Source organism: Aptenodytes patagonicus, chromosome 5 (assembly GCF_965638725.1).
Source record: "Aptenodytes patagonicus chromosome 5, bAptPat1.pri.cur, whole genome shotgun sequence".
In the NCBI taxonomy this organism is placed as follows: domain Eukaryota; kingdom Metazoa; phylum Chordata; class Aves; order Sphenisciformes; family Spheniscidae; genus Aptenodytes; species Aptenodytes patagonicus.
In genome coordinates this window covers 68,351,122-68,372,028 of record NC_134953.1, presented here as the reverse complement: position 1 = coordinate 68,372,028, position 20,907 = coordinate 68,351,122, and the positions used below count along the sequence as shown (strand labels likewise).

General features: G+C 44.2%; 2 protein-coding genes across 5 annotated transcripts in view; one reads left to right on the top strand and one right to left on the bottom strand.

Moving 5' to 3' along the window:
- ARMH1 (armadillo like helical domain containing 1) overlaps positions 1–4,110 on the top strand; it is a 15,533-nt gene extending 11,423 nt beyond the window's left edge. For 2 of the 3 annotated variants that reach the window (XM_076340333.1, XM_076340336.1), the window contains one exon: positions 113–262. In XM_076340333.1, coding sequence (XP_076196448.1) covers positions 113–135 — 23 coding nt within the window. In that variant the 3' untranslated portion in view covers positions 136–262. Of the gene's footprint in view, positions 1–112; positions 263–4,046 lie in introns of those variants that run through there. The other variant, XM_076340334.1, reaches the window with a different exon arrangement.
- KIF2C (kinesin family member 2C) lies at positions 1,212–20,907 on the bottom strand. 2 transcript variants are annotated; one of them, XM_076340331.1, is made up of 20 exons: positions 20,821–20,907; positions 18,756–18,857; positions 18,478–18,526; positions 15,687–15,806; positions 14,824–14,940; positions 14,318–14,418; positions 13,960–14,055; positions 12,699–12,753; positions 12,450–12,612; positions 12,091–12,181; positions 10,399–10,462; positions 9,147–9,238; positions 8,767–8,909; positions 6,093–6,297; positions 5,546–5,656; positions 4,981–5,048; positions 3,312–3,414; positions 3,118–3,234; positions 2,621–2,747; positions 1,212–1,288 (listed from the first exon to the last, which is right to left on the bottom strand). In XM_076340331.1, the coding sequence occupies exons 4-20, from the start codon at positions 15,784–15,786 to the stop codon at positions 1,212–1,214; spliced, it is 1,830 nt and encodes a 609-aa protein (XP_076196446.1). In that variant the 5' UTR covers positions 15,787–15,806; positions 18,478–18,526; positions 18,756–18,857; positions 20,821–20,907. The 2 variants fall into 2 exon arrangements, with proteins under 2 accessions (XP_076196446.1, XP_076196447.1); XM_076340332.1 differs by lacking the exon at positions 14,824–14,940.

The following is a 20,907-nucleotide window of genomic DNA, read 5'->3' as shown; positions in this document are numbered from 1 at the left end:
GTCTAGGGAAAAAGGGAGTAACAGTAGAAGGATCTCTTTGTAATCCGATGTTTGTGTAGCTGCATCCTGTGTTGTGGGACCCAGAGCTCACAGCGCTGTTTTGTCCTTTTAGAGACAAACCCTGGAGTGAGCTGAACAAACAGGAAACGGAGGGCAGCAGTACATGCCTCACGTCTGTCCTCCCCAACCCTGTCCCTCTGCCTGCTCCTTCCCAGAGGACAGATTGTGTGGGGCCACCTGGACCCAGGTTGCACACAAGAGCCATGGCAGCATCTTGCTGCACCTGAGCCAGTCGCCAGCTTTGCACTTCTGCCCTTAAATACAGATTTTGGTGGGCTACTGAACATGCGTATTTTATGTGGCATGGGAAATATATGTAACAATGTGAAGTAACATCCTGGGGCTATCTTCAAAGCCTAAGTAAACTCCAATGGTACAAGGGAGTCTCACAGGGCCCTTCCTACTTACCTGATATCGTAAGAGCTGAGCCACTCACTACATGCTGAGCTTAGCTCAGGTGCAGGATAGGCACCCTCTAGACCAGCTTCCCCCTTGCTAGGCAAGTTCTACCCAGCAGGATCTCAAAATTAAGAGACAATTTATTTTGAGTGATTTTTTGGTAAACATTACAAGTGTAAAGACTTTAAAAAGAAACTTCATCCAAGAAATCAGCCTCTCTCTACAACACCAGCCAGTCTTTAGGGGCTGTTAGACTTTACCAAAATCAGCAAGAAATATATTTTATAAGATAGAAGATAATTAAATCCAGGAACATTTATTTATCAAACTTCTTAAAATACTGAGTTTTTACAATTACATATAGTCCATTTTCTTTCTAGAAAAGCCAGACTTGCAGCAGTTTTGCAGTGTTTCAAGCACATCTGGAAAGGTTATACATACACTAGAAAACTATACATGTGTTTCTAGTTCTATTAGAGGAGACCATTGTCACTAGCAAAGGGCCAGATGCTAGACACATCTAGCAGACTCTCAGGCCCCCCTCCCCAAGCCTTGCAGGGGGTGTGTTTCTAGCACTCTGCTGAGTGCCCTGACACCAGGCCGTGAAGAGAGAGAGGCTGCCGTGTTCACTGCCCTCAGGCACACATAACCTGCAGACACTCCACCACATTTAGAATAGGAGTTACACAAACCACTGACAAACATGCAAGACATACAGAAGACTGCTTGTGAACCAGGTTTTGCTGTATTTACTAAGGCCTCTGCCGGCTCATCTGCTTGCTGGCTTGCTCCTCCAGTTGCATGGCAGCCCCCAGGGCATCCAACGTTTCTGTGAAGGAAGACAGTGACAGGGTGACTGACCTGGAAGCTGAACTCCCCAGCCCAGCTGTTCCCCGCAGCAGCTCAGCAGGGCTCTGCAGGGGCCACAGAGGGAAGTGAACTGGGCAAGAACTGCTCAGCCAACATCAAGTCCTGCCTGGTCCCACAAAGCTCTTCATCTGTACTTGTTCATTTCTACTCATCAACAGTTTCCAGCCTGCAGTTTGCAGTTCAAACTAGATGCCACTAATGCAACCACCCCAGAGGGCCAGATTTCCCTGGCCTAAAAGGCAGAGAGGGTAGCAGGGCATTTACTCTTGTTACCTTGTCACCACCCCTCCATGGCGAATGGAGGGATACAGCTCTCAGGCTGCATTTGAGATGGGAGGACAGCCAGGGCTGTTCAAGAAAAAAGCCACTACTGCAGGTTAACATTCACTTTGATGCCACAATTTTCAGCCTCATTAAAATAAAAAAACCCTCACAGGCCTGTTTTTGAGGCAAAGGCTGGGCCAGCTGTAATGGCTCAAGTAGCAATTAAAGCCCAAGTTACTGCAACAGTGGCAGAAAAGTAGCAGTTATCAGTGTAGCTTCCCCTGTCCTAGTCAGGCGGTCTGCCTAGCTGGCACTCCGTTACCACGTGTCAGCCAAGCTCATACATCTGCCTTGCTGCCTCTCTACCACCACTTCAACCAGCACGGTCCAAACAAAGCCAGGCAGTGCTCAGGGAACAGGCAGCTGACATCCTACACAGAGCTGGGAAGTCTCCAAACTGGGTCAGAACTGAACAGTTGAAGGATTTTGTTGCACATTAAATAATGCCCTTACTAAGGCAAAGGCATGCCAAACACAGGTGCTGGCAGACATGGCATCTCAGTATATGCCTGGCAGACACTTGTTATAAGTGGATGGGTATTAAGGCCTGATATCCATGAAAACAGGAGTGGAAACAGTGGGCATACCCTATGAATCCCTAGAATATGGCACTGGGCCCTATTTCTCAGTCTGTTTTCTGGCCAAGGCAAAAGGTAAACTATATAGCCAACTAGCCAAACAGACTTCAGCTCGTCTGCACTTGGTGGATATTGCATTCTGCTCAAGGGAAGGCAGTTTTATATGGCAGTGCAAAGCGAGTGGAAGTTACTAGCCAAAAATTTTACTTTGGAAAGTGCAGACAATAGGACATTTCAGATCTGTTCCTATGATCACCTAGAAAGTGATCTGAACCGTAAGCTATGCAGAAGGACTGGGTGCTCAAACCCCCACAGGTAGGCGGGTGCTACTTTCAGGTCTTTGAAAAAAGATTAGTGACAGTGCTAGTCAGAGACAGGCACTAACATACCTCTGACACTAAGGAAGTTTCTTGAGTTCTCCTCTACGAAGTGCTTAGCTCTGCTCACAAAGGTCTCGAGATCATAGTCTGGTTGCTCTGTGATTCCCAAGAGGTAGTCAAGTTCAGTCGTCATTCTCTATATTTACAAGGATAACAGCAATGAGAAACTGACTTTCTGGAAATTCAGTTAGTTTCTTCAAATCTGGCACACCAATCAACAGAGCTGAGCTTCTACAGACCAGTACCAGTCAGTGCTCATTAGCAGCAAGGAGAGGTTGCTAGTTGGAGGGGAAGGGGGACCAGCTGGCCACAAGCACTGAAATGCCCCAGTTTAACCAGCTGAGCAGGAAACCACAGGAAAAAGTTGGCAGTGAGGAAAAAGTAACACCACAGACAGCATCTTGCAGTACAGCCCGCAGCCTACCCCGCAGCACTCAGCACAGACAAGGCAAGGTGCTATCAACATGTAGAAGGCAGCCTGGGCTGGGCCTGCCTCTTCCACATACCTGTCTCAGTTCTCTAAGCTGTTCTACAACCTTCTCCTCCCGTTCACTAATTTGAGTCATAGCCTCACGAAAGTTGAACATGTGGGGAGAGATATCTTCCTCCTCATCCTTGGAGAGCTGCAAGAAACAGCTCAAGTAAGAACAGCAAGTTGTTCCCAGCTTTGAGATCTGTTCAGCCCACTGCACGCACATACATTGTAACCTGAGCCTTCTCCACTTGTCTCTGTTTCCTCATTCTCAGTCTCCATCTGATTCTGTGTTTCACCACCTCCATTATGAGGGCTGAGCTCTTTCACTCTGCAACAAGAAGATTTGTCACTCAAACTCTTCTTCCAGCAGTTTCTGGGCTACAGCATCACAAACAGCTACTGCAATCAATCAGTGCTCAGCAAGAAACATCTGGCTGCACTTAAGTTGCACATTACCACCCCCAGAACAAGCTCACATGGGCAGAAACCCCAGAGGGCTGTGGGAAGGAAAGCTGGGAGATGTTTGTCTCCATGCTCAATCTAGGACCTCTCCTGGAGAGAAGTGTCCAAGTACACAATGCTAATTGCCAGCAACGCCTTTCACAGAAGCTGTCTTCCACATGTCAGCTTGGTCTGTCATGACCAACTAAGAGAACTTGGTATGGAAAGGAAAGGAATAAGGTTGATTTTTCCCAGAGACCCACTGTGCCAGAATAGGTCTATAATAAGGATAAAAGCCATGGCTGATGACATGGTACTAGAGGTAGATGTCAGATACCAGCTGGGCATTTCATTCCAGCTACTAGCATCAGCTTCACATTTCCAGTGAGTTTCAGCCTAATACCCCCTTTCTTATAGCTTGAACTTGCCTTGTGCATTGGCTAAGAACCCAGTGGGCCCAACTCAAGACTAGAATCTTACTGAAGCACACTACATCAGATGTATGTCCTGTATTTCCAGGTGAGCAGGAATGACTGTCCACCAGAAGGAAAAAATGCACCTTCAATCCAGAATCAAATCTGGGAATCTGTCAAGATTCACAGCATTCCTGAACGCTTATGACAAGAATTACCATACATCCTTTCAGAGAGTGGAACACTTTCCAGGAAGGAACCAAGCAGCCTTTTGTGAACTAAATGAAGGAAAGCTACCAAGCCTGAAATGTTCAAGTGTCATCTTGTTAACATATGACAAAAGTCAGTCTTCTTTTTGCTTGTCACCTCACCAGAGAGGTGTAGACGCACATAAAGCAGAGACCGGGAGGCACTCACTGCTCTGTCACAGGGGTTCCAGGTACCAGCAAGACCTCCAGGGAGACCTGGGGCTCAGTCCCTACAAGTCTACCTTGCCCTGTGGGTACCCAAGGTCAACCATGGGGCACAAAACACACTCCCACCATCTGCTTCAAGGCATTTGAGTTCTCCAGGTCCTTCAGATTTTGCCCAGTCTCCAAGGTGCCATACCCTATTAGTTCATATCAAAGTCCGTCAAGAACACCAAGTGTTTTGTGTCATCTGTAGGGCCATGTCAAGGACACATTCTTAGCACACCACTTACAGATGGAACCCAAAGTACTAAAAAAAGTAAAGGGCATAGAGGTAACCATTCAGGACAGGGTAAACTCCCTACAGAAAACAGGGCAGTCTGAAGTCTAGCATGAGAGACTCCTCTGAGGAAAGGAGACATTAGTCACCATTTAATACAATCTCTATTATGTCTCACACAGAGAACACCCAGGTTCGTTTCATAAGACAGCTCTAAGTTAATTTGCTCCTAACAACCAATGCCCAAATTGCCATTACAGGCAATGACAAGAGAACTTTTGGTCAGAATAAAAGCAGCCAAAACACCTTCTGCAACAAGAGTAGAATCCCCAAGTCAGAAAGGCCATTACCTGTCAGCGTATCTCAGTGTGTTTAACGTGTACTCACACGAACTCATGCCTGGAGAAATCATTGCTATCTGCAAACAGAACAAAATACCTCAGTGACTCCCACTTCTGACTTTTGCTCATGTTAATGGCCCTACAGATCTCACCAGGCAGCTGGGACATGTTAGAGCAAAGGGTCAGAGTTGAGACATTCTGTCAAGTCCATTTTTCTTTATAGCTTCTGTTGGACATGCCAGTGGCCCTGTATCCAGCTTTCCACTGGCTTTGTGCACACCCACTGTGCTGCACGCTCCACAGGAAGCAAAGCCCTTTGAGAACACACCAGGCTCAACTGTAGATTCACTGTATGAAAGTGAATTCTGCAGCCCTGCTTCTACTGGGGCTGGGCAAAGCTCACCAGTTTTTGACCTCAGTCACTGTGGATGAGTGGGGGAAGAAAACTGACTTTTTGCAGAGAACTGAAGCTTTCTGACTTCAAAGTCCTCTCACTCTAGAAGAGCATGCAGCTATTTGGTCAAATTGCAGAACCCATAAGCAGTGTGTATGTTTGTGCCATGCACATACTCACCATACAGGTCCTTGAGTTTGTTCCTATGAAAGAGTCTCTTAGCACCTGGGTCAGCTTGCTCTCCCGGAAAGGGGTATGAGATTTGTTCTGCCCTAAAGCTCGGATACATTCCTAAGAAAAGACAAGTCTTGTGAATGCAATATCTGCATCTCTTCTCAAACAGCTCTGCAAGCTATCAACCACCGATTGCTGGTAAACCCAACAGGCTGAAGAATGGTCATCTCTATTGCTCTCATAGCCTTTTAAATATACTCCAGGTATTTGACTGTCACAGGACAGCTGGTATATCCATCATATGTAAAAAAAAAAGGCAACTTGAATGAAGCTTGAAATGGCTGTACCAGTTTCTGGCCTGACAAGACTGCAGTACTTTCCTGGAAACTTTCTAAATGGAATTACACCATTTTCAGAGTTGCTAACATACTAAACTAGGATCTTTTTGGCTGTTCTTTTCCTTTGTACTGGAAAGAAGCAGAACAGATAACACCAGAGTTGAACAGAATCTATGTGTTGATTAGCTCTATTCGCTCCCGGGGCTATAGCTCACCTTCAAAGCCAGCAAGCTCTTATTGATTTCTGCACCTTCCATTCGTGTCTGCCGATCAGCACTAGATGTGTCTGCACCCCTCTCATTTCCTGCCAGATCCACTAAAGAAAATTTGCCAAGCAGTTTCCCTCTTCGGCGTAGTATAATTTGGAAGCAGGCATGTGACCGTGAAGAGCTAGCGTTTGCAAAAGTCTGCCCAGATGTCCTACAGCAAAGATGAAAACAAGCATTAGAACAGTGTCACAGAAGACGCAACAAGTCCCAACAGCAGTAGACAAGACCTGCAGCCATTCAATTAAGTTGTTTAACCTCCCCAGTTTTATCCCACACATTAATACCTCCAGTTTGCATGAATTACGGAATTACCGCTGATATAAGAGCACAGAAGGACTGCTCTGAGAAATATGAACCTGCACCCCAGTTGTAGAGATTTAAGGCTATTTAATCTGCCTGGCTCAGCTCAGCCAGACTACACTGGAATACCTTTCTGACTGCTTCATACCTTCAGCACTGCACCCCCCTGTCTCAGAGCAGGCCACATGTCATTCTCCTAATGCATCTGCCATCACCCAGTAAGCTCAGCCAAGCTCCCCACTAAACAGCATTAGCTGTGCTAGCACATTACAATCGTGGTAAATCCCCTTCTCCAGCCAAGCTAGCTTGGCACTTTACCTCTCGCTGTGCAACTACGCCTGCCCCATCACTGCAAGACACAGACTGGAGCCTTATAAGTTACCATAAACCTCCCTGTGACCTTCACTATCATTTATTCCCTGAGAAGGCTGGCAGGTTCACTGTCCCACCTGCATCCCTACTGCAAGGGGAAAGGGAGAGAGGTTGTCCTAAAGAGAGGCAGGAATCTGAAATGTTCAAGAGTTCTTGGCTGAATTGTCAGTCAAAAAAGCATGCACAGCAGAGTGCTGAATGAGCTTTCAGGATGTGCTTATCTGCACATGCAGTGTAATACAGAAGCCAAGGAGTTCTCATTTGCCTAGTAACGTTTCCACTGCAGTTGCAACTTAACTGGACAGATAAGACTTGGTAATACAGATTTTACCTCCTGATCAAAGACACCAGTACGATGGTAGAGTTGCCCCAACCACAGCCTTCCCTGCCAGGATGATGAGCCAAGCCTACAGCTGTACCTTGGCACCTGCTCTCAAGGATTCTTTAGATACCTGAACAACATGCAGTATTTTTGTTGCCATTGGAATAGCTCATCTGGCTTGCAGTTAAGCCAAAGCATTTTTGCAACTGTAGGTTGATGCCAGCTGCTCTTCCTTGATTTTACAAGCCCACAGGGAGCTACCTGTGCTCCTGTAAGCTAGCTGATACTTCTAGAAAGCAGCTAGACTGCTCAGTTTAGCTGCAGCACCAGGGCAGCCATCTCCTCACATGAATAGTTTCTCTCTTGGAGTTACATGAGGACATATGAACCATGAACTCTGGCCTTCTCTATGGAAGGCAGGCTAAACCCATCCCTGCTAGCCCTTTATTCTGTAACCATCTTACATTCATGCAGAGGTGCTGCTCAGTGCCTGCCTGTTACCAGGAACAACAAGCTCCTGTTTACACCTTCTGTATGAGGACCTCTCTTCCAGGGAGACCTTATATCAGGCCTTCCAGTACTTAAAGGGGCCCTACAGGAAAGATGGGGAGGGACTCTTTATCAGGGAGTATAGTGATAGGATATGGGGTAATGGTTTTAAACTGAAAGGGGGTAGATTTAGATTAGATATTAGGAAGAAATTCTTTACTGTGAGGGTGGTGGGACACTGGAACAGGTTGCCCAGAGAAGATGTGGATGCCCCATCCCTGGAAGTGTTCAAGACCAGGTTGGATGAGGCTTTGAGCAACCTGATCTAGTGGAAGGTATCCCTGCCCATGGCAGGGGGGTTGGAACTGGGTGAACTGTATGGTCCCTTCCAACCCAAACCATTCTATGATTCTATGACATGCTCAGGAGAGCTATGGCATCTCCAACTACTGATGCTGAGAATCCACTTGCTCCAAATCTGGCACCACAGGCCTGGGGGGACCTACGTCCCCTGTCTGACCCCTGTAGGTGGTGCACATCCACTCACACTGGTCCTCCAAGTAGCTAGCACTTAGTCCTAGCACACACATACCGGGTAGAGAGTGAAATTACACAGACAAATAGTTAAGAAAGGATTTAATAAGAAGATAGGAAAGACTGCGGTGATCAGGTGAAAGGCTAGCAGACAAGCGTACTGACTAGCCACAGTGACTGGCACCTTTTATACCCCCTTTTGTCTGTTCCCCACTTTGCTTCTCCCCAGTCCCATTCCTCTAAACATTCCTTTTTAAGTTTTGCACAGTCCCACAGCTTCCCCCGTCAAATATCATCACTCTCCTCTTTTTTCCTTCCTTCTTATAAGTTACAAAGTCACCTTTGGCCTTTCCAAAGCTGTGCCTGCAGTTTCTTAATGGCCCATCAATTAGCAACTGGAGGCTTTTGGCCTTTTGCATTGTCTACATTATCCCTTGTCTTTCAGCTTTGTGTCTCTGTGTGTTTTTGCTTTCCCCTTTACTTATTATTCCCTTTGCATCGAAAAGGTAGTCTCAAAGCACCAGCTACAGATATTATATGTTTTTTGTAGACATAGAAGTACAACAGGACATGACTCTTCCTATTGGTTTTAAGGCATCAAACCTGCAGGCACTGCCCATCTCAATCATTCTGATGACATCCTCAGCACAGCCGACTTGTCTCTCTTGGAGACCAACGACCTGGACCTGCTGCTTGCCGTCCTCCAGGACTCGAAGCTTTGCCTTCTTATTCAAGAGGTCAAACACCTATATTCAGGCAACAAGATTAAGGCAAATCTGAACAAAGTCTCCTTGTGAGTATTTTGCACTGTCTTTACAGAAAGCTATATAGAAACAGCACCTTTAACATAGCCTTCCAATTCAATTCCAAACACACCAAGAATAGACTATATAGAACTATAGCAACTAGGAAGTTTCACTGAGCTACTTATGAAATATTCAGCCAAAGAAGTCAGGTCAAGATTTAAAAAAAAAAAGTCTTACCTTTCCATTGTATATTTCAAAGAAAGTCACATAGACTTCCAGGCCCTGACTCCTGTACCTGGGCTGGTTTAGAAGGAGGAAGACATCTTGTGCTAGTGAGGAAAGGCAGGAGCTTAGTTAACTAGTTTAAAACATATTCTAGTTGCTATTGATCTACTTTTGAATATTGCACAGCTGTAAGGCAGTGTCTAGCAGCTGAATGACAGTCATCCTAAACAAATGCTAGTGGAACAATTAGCACTGTGCTACCACCTGGAGAACAGTTCCAGCAGCATCCTCATCCAGGGACTGAAAACACAGGGTAATACAGAAGTTTCTACTGCTAATGTCACCCGCAGACAGCAATCCTTACTGATCTGGGGGAACACTGGGATCTGCTATTGTTTTGGACAGGCCTGAAAATCATGTGTTTGTGTTTCAAGTGCTTCGCGCGGAAAGCCTAGAAAAACATGCATCCCTGAGCATTGCTGCTGTTTGGAGGCAATATACCAGATTAGTTGACCCTTTGGCTGGATCCAATGCAGCTTCTCACAATTAGGCTTCAGACTTTGAAATTGAGCTGAAAAGCAAAGACTTTCCTTCAGGGCCAGTCATAACTGATTTTCAGAGACTAGCAAACAGTTGCTCTTGTTTCAGCTGCCTGGCTACACAGACTAGTTTCACAATATGCCTTTCTAAAGGGAAGGTAGAAGAGGTCAGGGTTCATGGTGCTTTCTAGGCATTATATCAAGGAAGGGCTTCTAAGCATCTGTTTTCTGAAATCATTTTGTATGTGCTAGGTTTTTTTGCATCTAATGCTTACAAGAAGAAACATAAACACATACATTCGTGTGCTTTCTGTATAACAAGCTTTATATCAGAAATGGGTAGGGTTGTGTTGCATTCACGTCAGGTATTTCCAAACACCATCCTTAGTCTGGGACAAAAACCAAAGCAGAAGAATCAAAATTAAATGGTTCAGCTTAGCAAATGCCAAGCTAGAAAATATGTCACCTCTTTGCCTCAAAAACAAATATCTTCTGGTGAGTTAAGTGTGGATCTAGAAACTTACAGGCAGGATGGAAAATGTTTTGTGAAACTGAAAAAAATAATTATACCTCCTGCAACAAACACCACTACTTATTACTGAAAACAAATACTTTATGTATCTTTCACTGGAAACATTTTAAATAACCATACAAAAACAGATCTTATCTATTTAAGAAAAACAAGCACTAATTTGATTTTCATATCTAAAGAAGAATCCACTTACATGCAAAAGCATATATGCCCTTTGAGGCATTCTGTGCTCTCCCGGAGAAGTCTCCGCCCATAGTCTGTGAAGAGAAAAGGCCAGAGGTAAGGTGTGGTACAAACAAGTCAGGCTATCTGATTTTAGTCCCAAGAACATACTAAGAAGTTACCATATATACGTATGCTCCAATGTCAGCAAGATGATTAGAACACAGTGCAATTCAGGATAAAATTAGTTTGCTGCTTCCCTATCAGTTCAGAAAGAAGATCTGGACTACGCAAGGCAACAGCTGAATGCCTGTAAGGCTCTGCAGTGCAGAGTCAAAGCAGATGTTCCTTCAAGGGGAAATGCATGGTCTCGCAGCACAACCAAATAGCCTCTGGTCAGAAGAAAGCCTCATTTTTTAGGACGTAGGTCAAGTAACATTTTCACTGCTACTTGCAAAAGCTCACATGTGATATCAAAATGCATCAAACTTCTAGAGCAGAAAATACCTTTAACTCCTTTGACCAAGATACCTTTAATCCCAACAAAATTTTCAGTTGGTGCTATCCTGGTGACTTGCTCTACCACTTTTATATGAAATAGAGTCAATTATTTAAAACACAACTCAATGCCGTGACACATTCTCAATCTACCAGAGTTTAATATGCAGCACTCCAGTCTCAAGGTACAGCTATTGTCCTTGCACTCGTTCTGCACCCTAGGATCAGGAAGGGAAAGTAACTTCATTGCCTATGATTTTAGTGCCTCACAGTTGTATTCCTGTGAGGATGCTCAGATGAGCAGATTAGTCTGCCCATTCCAATGCAATGAGGGCAGCCTACGTCCAAACTTCTATAAACTTCCAAATTTCCTTCTGGGTTACTGGAAGAGATCTATAGCTCGCTACATAGCACTAGTGATAGAAGATCCTAACCTAAAACTTGCCACTAACGCTGGAATGACAGCAACTGTCTGATTACTCAAACTGGCAGGCTGGCCTAGTCCAGTCCATATCGCTGTGGTTTGAGGTAAAGGCTTCTTGCAGAACAAGACAGCAGATGTGACTCCACTATCATGCTGTGGGGGAAGAGAGTTTCCCCACTTTCCTTCCCTATAGTTTCCAGAAGAAGAAAGTTAAGACAACACAGTTGTTGGAAATTTAGAGCAGATGACCTTTGAGGCAGAAAACACAATCTTCAGGTCTCTTGAAACTGCAACTGGTAGACTGGAAGGAGTGGTTAGAAAGTGAACACACTAATTTGCCCACTTCGCAAACAATACCAGATCACTTAAATGTTTATGTGCAAAGGAGGCTTATTTACAATCACTAAAGTCTTTGGAATGCCTCCAAGCTCAAAACACAACACAGACAATAGCCTTTGTCTCAGATGTAGGCCAATAGCCCCACTTTGCAGACTGGAGTTCAGCAACAGCCATTTGAGGCAAGGAATAGCCATGACTAACACTAACATGTCAGGGCATCCTAAGTCTTTAAAAAGCCAGCTATGGGGGGATTTTAGTACGATTTTCCTCACAACCTCAAAGGAAACCCACTAATACATAAAACTACAGAAAAAGAGGATTAACAACTGACAAAGTATTAGCTTTAAGACAATAAAACCAAGATCCAAGCTCCTTATACAATCCTACTCATTATCAACATCAAGGAGTTTTAAAATACTTTAGATAAAGCTAGAAAATTTGAGACCTTGGAGAAAAACTTACATGTGTCTTGCCACTGCCTGTCTGGCCATATGCAAAGCATGTCGCCTTCCCACCCTCAAAGATGGTCTCTACAAGAGGTCTAGCAGTGAACCTGGATATTCAGAAGGTAAAAGACAGTTAAGGCAAGCATTTCACACCCTGCTTCATCAGTTTTCCTAAACAAGCAAATAAAAGCAAATCCTTAGGAAATCAGCAAGGCCATGACAAAAATAGGCTTTAGACTTCTCAGTCCTTTGGTTTCCTCCAAAAAGGATTTTAATATTTATTTCAGGTAGCAGTTTCTTTAAGCCAGGATGCCACCTAGCCATAGCTCCACGCTTTTATCTTGAAAGTTGTTCCCAATGAGAAGAAAGCATTACCTGTATACCATTTCATTAGAAGAGGATTCATCAAATGAAAAGTCAAATCTAAATGCTTGGGTTTCAAGGTATTTTGTTAGGTCCACTTTCTGCTTTGGCTCGTGCACCAGCAGGACGCACTTGCTCGGAACAGTAATCACATCACATTCCTTTTTTAGAAGTTCTGTTGACAGAAAAGACCCTCAGTTTTAACAAGTATAAGCAATGTCAAACTGCTTCAGGACAGAGCTGCTTTGTCAGTACACTCACCTTGTTTATTGAGAGGGCGCTTCCTCACACAGACACAAATCCGATGTTCTTCTATCTAAAAGAAAAGTAAGAAATCAAGTAATAATTATTTCCCAATTACACCCATACCTACTTAGTATAACAGAGAGAAATCCGATGCTCCCAGCTACTTTTCTATGTGCTGATCAGAGTTGCCTCTGCTACTGATCAGACCCACTCATGCAGGGATGTAAGTCTTAAAGTCCACTTAGTGCAGAAGAAACGCTACAAACAATTGACCTTTACGTAGCATGCTCCAACATATCAGGTGGAAATGCTGCTATGCTATAGAAAGTGCCCCAAATATTCTGTATCAAAATTAGTAAGTTTAGTCCTCAGCCAGCTTTCCAGAAAAATCTGTGATATCAAGACTGCAACTATGGCCAAATTCAGGCAAATTATTATTTTAAATTTACCCCAGAGGTATTTTTTTTTTACCTGAGTTCTTTACTGATGCAGTAAGTTTAGCTATTTGTGCAGCACAGCTACACATCAGTCGAGTTTAGAAAAGTGCATATTCCATTGGGTGAGGCAGAAAGCAGAAGACAAACTCTTCCGTCATGCAGCGATATGTACACAAACAGCTGGTTCTCAGCCCCGTAGGATGCAGGCACACAAACCACCTAGTGTTCTAGGCTAGTCCACACCCACTTTTCTGTTTGAACTTAAATGCTGTTATTTTTCACTGACCATAACGAGGCTTTTGCTAGGCAAGGACTACTTGTTCTCAGGTATTAAACAATACTACCTCCATAATTGCTGAAGGTATCAAGCCAGCCTAGTTTCTCTAGTTTTTGACCTCTACTTTTGCTTCTCTGCTTCTTGACCTAGTTTAAAATTACTTAATATACGACTTACATAAAATAACACGTTCTGTTATAGGGCAATAAGCCATTTTAAATTATACCTATACCTACAACAAGCTAAGCTACTATGTAGTAGGCTCTGCCATTTACAAGCTCTGAAAATACTGATGTTACCACACAAGTCATTGCACGGTAATTGTGAGAGCGCAAGCTCTTTACTAGTGACATATGCAAAGTAAAGTAATGCAAGGCAGCTTAGCCCTAAATAGGGGAGGCAAGTGACCTCACATATGCCACCAGGTGCCTCAAGATCACAGTATGCTCAGAGGATTTCCAAGGTGCAGTCATGCACTAAATTGCTCGTATGCTAAAATCTTCAGTACAAAATAAAGAAGTCTGTCTACAGGCTGCAGTTAGTAGCCTCAGTATTTACTTACTGGGTCAGTTATAGATATTGGCTGGCAGTCTAAAGTTGCTCTGAATTCCTTGATCATCCGTGCAAACTCCCAGTTTGGACAGCTGCTGTCAAATTCCTGCATGGAAAAACCATGGATGTGAAGGTAATTAACCTGTTACAGCAAAAAAGCCCCAGAGCATAGTAAACAATCAGCTGTACACAATTAGAAATATTTCACTTAAAGGCCACAAGATTCAGAACTTCCTGAAACTAGAATCAATCCATCCTTATGTACAGCTTCGTAAGAACAAAGCCTGTCCAAAATGTTTTAGTTTCAACTATTGTGATGCACTATGCTATAGAATTTCCCCTTACTGGTGTATTGTAGAGTACTCCACCTGTGCACGCTTTGTCCTGATTTCACTAATTTGAGCTCTCTTTTCTTCTCTCTTGTTTTTCATTTTCTCCATCTCTTTCACAATGTTAGATCTTCTCCGAACTAGATAAAATAGAAACATTTCCCTGGATTAAATTTTCATACTAGTTTTTAAGCACAATACAAATATTTCAACTTTTCCAAGCTGCTGACAGACTAACTTGTACAGGAAACAATCATCTTCAGAAGGATGGTCATTAATTTTGCAGTGCTTCCTTCCCAAACCAGATCTACCTACCACAGAAACTGCCTAGCAAGCCTCACTACCACTCCAAAGTAAAGGCAGCATTTCTGAGGAGATACAAATGTATAATTCTGTTATTGCGGTAATAAAAAATACTCAAGATATTCAGTCTTACTGCCAAAGCCACCTTTTCAAAGCTTTAGTCTCAGAGTATACAGAGCAGCAATCACATACTGATGCATTGCTGGCTGGTGAGGCAGTTCTTACCCACTGCTCCCTGGTACCTGGGCTCACTGAAGAGCTCATTCTAGCAGCAGGCAGATGATCCCCTGTATTTCCATTTACATTTGTCAGTGAGGCTTCTGGAGCACAGCTCAGCCTGCTAGTCCTGGTTTGGCCAGCTGCAGAAAGAAGCCAGACCAAAACCAATAATTAGATCCCAAACATCAAGAATAATTTTGTAATTTGTAAAGCCTCACAGACCACAGGCATTCCTCAACTCTGATTCTGGATCAGGAGAGAGAACTAGCTAAAACCTGTGGTAAGCGTGCAAATAATTTTTTAAATCCTTTGCCAATCAACTTTTATTCAAAGCTACAAATCAAGGCCACACCGACTAGACAAGAATTTAGTATAAACCCTCTATTTCAATGTCTTTGCAGAACTTAATACAGGAGGTATGCCCTCAACTACTCATAGGGTAGGTCTGGTAAAGATAAATAACTACAATTTCATAATTCAAGTAGGCTCAAGTTCTTGCTTTACTCAACCAGTATAGGTAAAACTGCTACCAGTATAGTTACAGAGCACGTTGTCAGCAGTATTAAGGCACTTCTCTTCCCACTCTAGCCCTGTGAATACCACTTCATGCCATTAAGCAGATACCACATCCACCCACGTGCACAGCTGCACCTCTGGCTAATAAAGCACATCATTATTCAACAACATTGTTTCCAAAGTCCTTTGAGAACCCCTTCAGGTAGGAGCCCTGGATGTTTACACAGCAGCAGACCTCTAGGTCTCTCTCCTTTTATATATGAAGGGATAGAGGCTGCTCCTCCCCTTGGGATTTGCAGTTTACCTAATTAAATGCATACAAAGCATCTCGCTTCATAGTAAGAATTCACTGGGTTCTTTCTCCACTCACCAGGAACCGATGAATTGTTTCTAGTTTGTGTAGAAGTGCAGGGATCCACCCCCATCTCATTTTCCTGGAGGCTGCACTGAGGTTCTGTGATAACAGACATCCTGGAACGGCCACACACAGCTTTGGAAACAAGAATTCAAGGTCAGCGTCATGCCTCAGACACTCAGACATTTGCAAGTAAATCAAGTGCTCACAAAATGCAGAGCAGGGGGGAACAAGGTGTGGTTAAAAGGACCATTTCCAGATCTCTGATGCATTAGCAAAGTGCAGGACAAAGCAACGTAGGTGGGTGAAAAGTGATCATGAAATATACCACTACAGAAAAGCAAACGGTTCCTTCCAGATTTGCGGTTCCAGTGAATTTCTTTTAGATACCACTAAGGATTCACTAATATGTCATTTCCAGAACCTTAATACCTAGGAAGAAAGAAGTCACAACTCAGGGAACTGGGAAATCCTCTGAAGCTTCACCCTTGCAGGGCTGTGCGAATTCACTGTTTGATGGTGACAGTAGTACTGCAATCTGGCAACTGATCACGGGCAGCATCACGCCCACCATCGCAGCACCCACACACAGACAGCGTGCGTGGTGCACAGCGGAGTAGGAGCTTGATAACACTAAATTCAGCTAGAAGACTCTATATAATCACAACAGTAAATCTTTGAAAAGGGTCCTTTTGTAGGCAGTCTCCATTGTCACATGCCAAGGTATTTCTTTCACTGAGACCAAGTCCCTCGCAAAGCTGTCTGGGGAAGGGATTGCAACATACACCTCAATAGATTTGTAAAGAAAGCAAATCTGATATGAAAAAAATAGAAGTGTGGTATGAAAGCTAGAACTGCCTTCACCTCTAGCAATCAATAATTTATCCAGAATTAATCACTATGATTTCAAAGGACGCCAGATCTGTTTCAGACCAAGGGTAAATTTCAATTCTGGATCAAATTCCTTAGAACCATACCCACGAAATTCAGTGCTCTTATCTGTTAACTCTTTACCTGGGATCTTCTGCTCAGGTGCAGAGACATTAGGTGTCACTGCTGCAACTTCAGGAACAAAAAGCATCAGTTTCATTATGCTCAGAGATAACATTTTATTCCATTTGCTTTTGTCATACATGCCCAGACCTGATCCGATCACCGACTCAGCAGCACTTTTTCTGTAAATGATAGTGCTCCTGGACAGGCATAATAACTGGAGGACTTGCTGCACCTAAATGGGTTTATTCAAGTGATTCTTGTACATGAGGATATTCAGCATCCTCCAAAATTCTTATTGGTTCAGAGGACTGAGGCAATATCTGTTTCTTAATTCATTCTGAAAGCACTGCTGCTGCTTCTCTCACTTCCCTGAATGAGATGGAGGCAGACACCTCCTAATCTTCTTTAATTTGTTTAGTGTGAGAACCAAAACCTGAAGCCAACGTGAGCTTTCTAATTGGTGAGTGCAGAGTTTGCAACAGGACAGATACTCACTGACACTCATGGGGTTTAGCTAGCTATAACAAGATAATATTTGAGGAATACTGAAAACATTGCTTCTCTCTTGTGCTCTGAGCAGGTCTTCAGGGACAAGATTGTGCCAGTAGGAAAGGCAACAGATATTTCAGTTTTGCAATTAGATTCTATACTTCAGGAAAGCTGTGACCTCTGTGAGGATATTTTTCCATCAATCAGTGACTGGATTAAGACACCTTTATTTTTCCAGCTGGCTGTCCAGGTCCATTAACTGACCTGTCTAGAGACAGTCACGACTTTACCACACCATTTTGCTTGCCCATTCACAAAATTTATGGAGAGACATTTGAGGAAGGTCGGGATGCTCTAGTACAGAACAACTTTTGACACACTGAGCTTCTTTGACTACTACTGCCTCTGTGATGCAAGAGGATTTGTGCTGTTGTCTTCTGGTACCAGCTTCCCTGTCTTGCACCACATACAGCAAGAGAGGCCAGGCAAGCCCAGCTGTTTTGTTTACAGCTCAGTGGCATGGAAAAGCACAAGTTCTGGCTAATTATGCACTTTAAGACAATCATTAAATTAGCAACCTCAGCATCATGCAAGTAACATAACATTAACCTGTAACACTGCCACTTGCAATTCAAAAAGCCAAGAGAGAGTCAACTAATAAGCTAAAAGAAGGTAGAAAACGTGAGAGTTTTCTAACTCCTGATACCTCAAGAAAACCAATTCCTTAGCAATCCCACACTCTGACATCTCTATCTTCTCTTCTGGCTTTGCTCAAAACATTGTACTGACACACAATCACTGAGCTATGGCACACCAGCTGCCACTTTGGCTGCCTGGTCTGAAACGTCTCCAAGGATAAAGCTCTAGTTATTGTCTAGGGGGACCGTTTGAAGAGGAGACATCCATTTGTCACCGCTATTTCTTTCTTGCCCTTTCCACTCTCATTTTGACACTTTTAATCTTAATAACTGCCACTTACCTTTTGTTGTTTGTGGCATTTGCAAAACTCCATATGAAACTTTAAAACACACTGCAACAGTAACTGCCTAGTGACATTTAAAGCAGTATCAAGGAATAACTACAGCAATGCTGCAGAAAAGGGCAACACGTCAACAAACCCCAGCTCACAGGAAGAGGACGGCAATCTGTCAGCAAAGGTTCTGCACTCGGGAGTCCAAAGCATTGGTATGAACCAGTATGGTCTTTATTAGCATTGCCTGAATAAGCAGCCTTATGATGCACTCAGCTAGAATATTATGGCCACAATGGAAGACCACCACTGTTTCACAGGGATACAGCAGAGAAAAGAACAGTTTCTCACCTTCCCGTGGAGCAGGAATTTTTGAAAGGGTTGTTCTACGCTTCTGTTTCTGAAAAACAATGACTGCTGTAAGTAATTGGAGTAAGCTGCAAACACCTAGCACAGCACTTCAAGGCAACATTGATGAAACAAGGATTTCTGACCAAAGTCTAACTGTGAGACAGAAAAGACAAGTTAGAGACCTCAAACTTCGAGACTGAGGGTATTGTTTGTAACAAGACCTATGCTGCTGACACTTCAGTACCTTAGGAGAGACTAAATCACTTTAAAGCACTTACCTGTACAGTTACATTCTCTTGCAAAGGAAGGTTCTCTTTTGCATCTGCAGCAGGTAGTTCGGATAACTCAGGATTTATTGTTATCACATCATCAATTTCAATCTACAAGAGCAAAGGCAGGATTTTACAGAGTGGAATATTGCTGCTACCACTTACGGCTTTTTTTTTTTTAACCTTGACTTTCAGCACAGGCAAACAAACTTCACCCACCGCCTGCCAAATGTTAAGTTAAAATTGCCTGGAAGGGCAATTTCATATTCCGTTTGAGTAGTCTCGTATGTCCAAGTATGCTAGAAGAAATGTGCTAGTTAAGCCATTTACCCTCATCTGCCAAACACCACGCAGCTCTGCAGGTGCCATAGAGCACTTCTGAGGAGATGGGCAAAGCACATTTGGCATCAACTGCTTTAATCTCTTACTGCTAATCTTAGTAAATCTCAGCTGCTCTGTGACTTCTGTGCTAGGAGAGCATTAAGTGTTTACTGTGTGATTGCGCTTACTGAAATAAACTTCAAAGAGCTGCTTAGGCTTTGGGAAATGAAGGGTTCAGCAGTTAATCCACAAGTCAATTCACCTGCATTTTCACTTGCTATTGCAAGCGATTTCTCCGAGGACCAGCCACCGCCTCCTGCCTGACCCTCCAGTGAAGTCATAATCCTGCCTTCACCGCATTCTGCGGCGCCCTGGCACAGGCAGCTGCAGGGCAGGGGGAGCAACGGGGGGCAGGCAGCCAAGGGCAGGCAGCCAAGGGCAGGCTCGAGCACAAAAGACAGCAACTCTCTCGGTTCAGTTTTTCCAACCGAACCCTGCAGAAGAGGTTGAAAGCGCGTGTACGCGACAACTCCGGTATCGCAGCAGCTTGCACTGGAATTCACCTTACAAAGCAACACAAGCACCACTCCAGGACGTTCCTGAGCTCTCAATTAACTTTTAAATTACTTACATAAAATAAGAGTCCGTAAAAAGAACAAAAACAAGTAGGTGAACCTCTGTAAAGTGTGGAGATACTACATTCTAACATAAGAGAAGTAATCTATAAAGTTTGATTTGTATGGAATCTTTAAGTATCTAATCAGAAAGTGAATTAGCTCGGAAACACACGTATGTGAACAACACAATATATACTAACAGCGTATAAGAAAATTTGCTGGTTTCTGAGTTGCCTTCAGGGAGCTTTAGTATCATAAGACATACACGCAATTTAGCCAACAATTACACCTGAATCTGCAAATTTTGCGTATTTGAATGCAGCATGCACACAAACAGCATAAGATCCGATTTCAAAGAACCGGCCAATGTCAACTTTAAGATTTTAACTAAACTCTATAGGTTTCCAGAGAAACAGGCAGGACGAGCATGTTTGCTCGGTTACAAAAGGAGATTTTGTTAAGTGCCAGGATTTCAGCCACATCGACCTCAAGCGCCCCAGGCTTGGCTCCCCTCCCTTCCCCCCCCAGTCCCGCACGGTATTTATTTTATACCAGCGTAGAGATTCAGGAAACCGAACTCGGCCCCCTTCGCATGGCACCTTACTGGTGGCACGTTAAGTCTTAAGGAAAGCCTGAAGGCCATTGTTAAAGGCATGGAAAGCCAACAGAGCTGGGAAAATTGGGACTTCGCGGCGTTCAGAATCGGCAGCCAACAGCGTAAGCGAGAGGCCCAACATCCCCTTGTTCACTCTGAAAGGTGAAGAGCCCTGCGTTGGTACTGCTCCGCCGCAGCCACACCGTGCCTAACTTTCACGTCCTACCTTTACGCACATCTATTTCATTGCTTTGATTACGCACAGCGTTAAAATAAGCGCAGAACTGAATCAGCTGCAAGAGCGCGGAAGAAGCGTCTCTGGCCCAGAGCGCACCCAGCGGGGCGGAGGAGCTAGCTGTGGCTAGGGCACCCCTCGTGAGCCTTCGGCCTCCGGAGGCACGGGGCCGGCCAACGCTTCAGCTGCCGGCACGCAAAGCCTGTCTGTTCGGGGCGGGGGGGGAGCCGAGCCCCCTCCGCCGTGCTCCGAGAGAGCGCCGGATCAACCCGGGAAGGGGCAGCGGGTGGGCCGGCACTCACTCACCTCCTTGCCCTTGACGGTGCCGCCCTCGAACCACTCCACGGACACGGACGACCGCTCCACGTTCACCGTCTTCACCGTCGCCTTGTG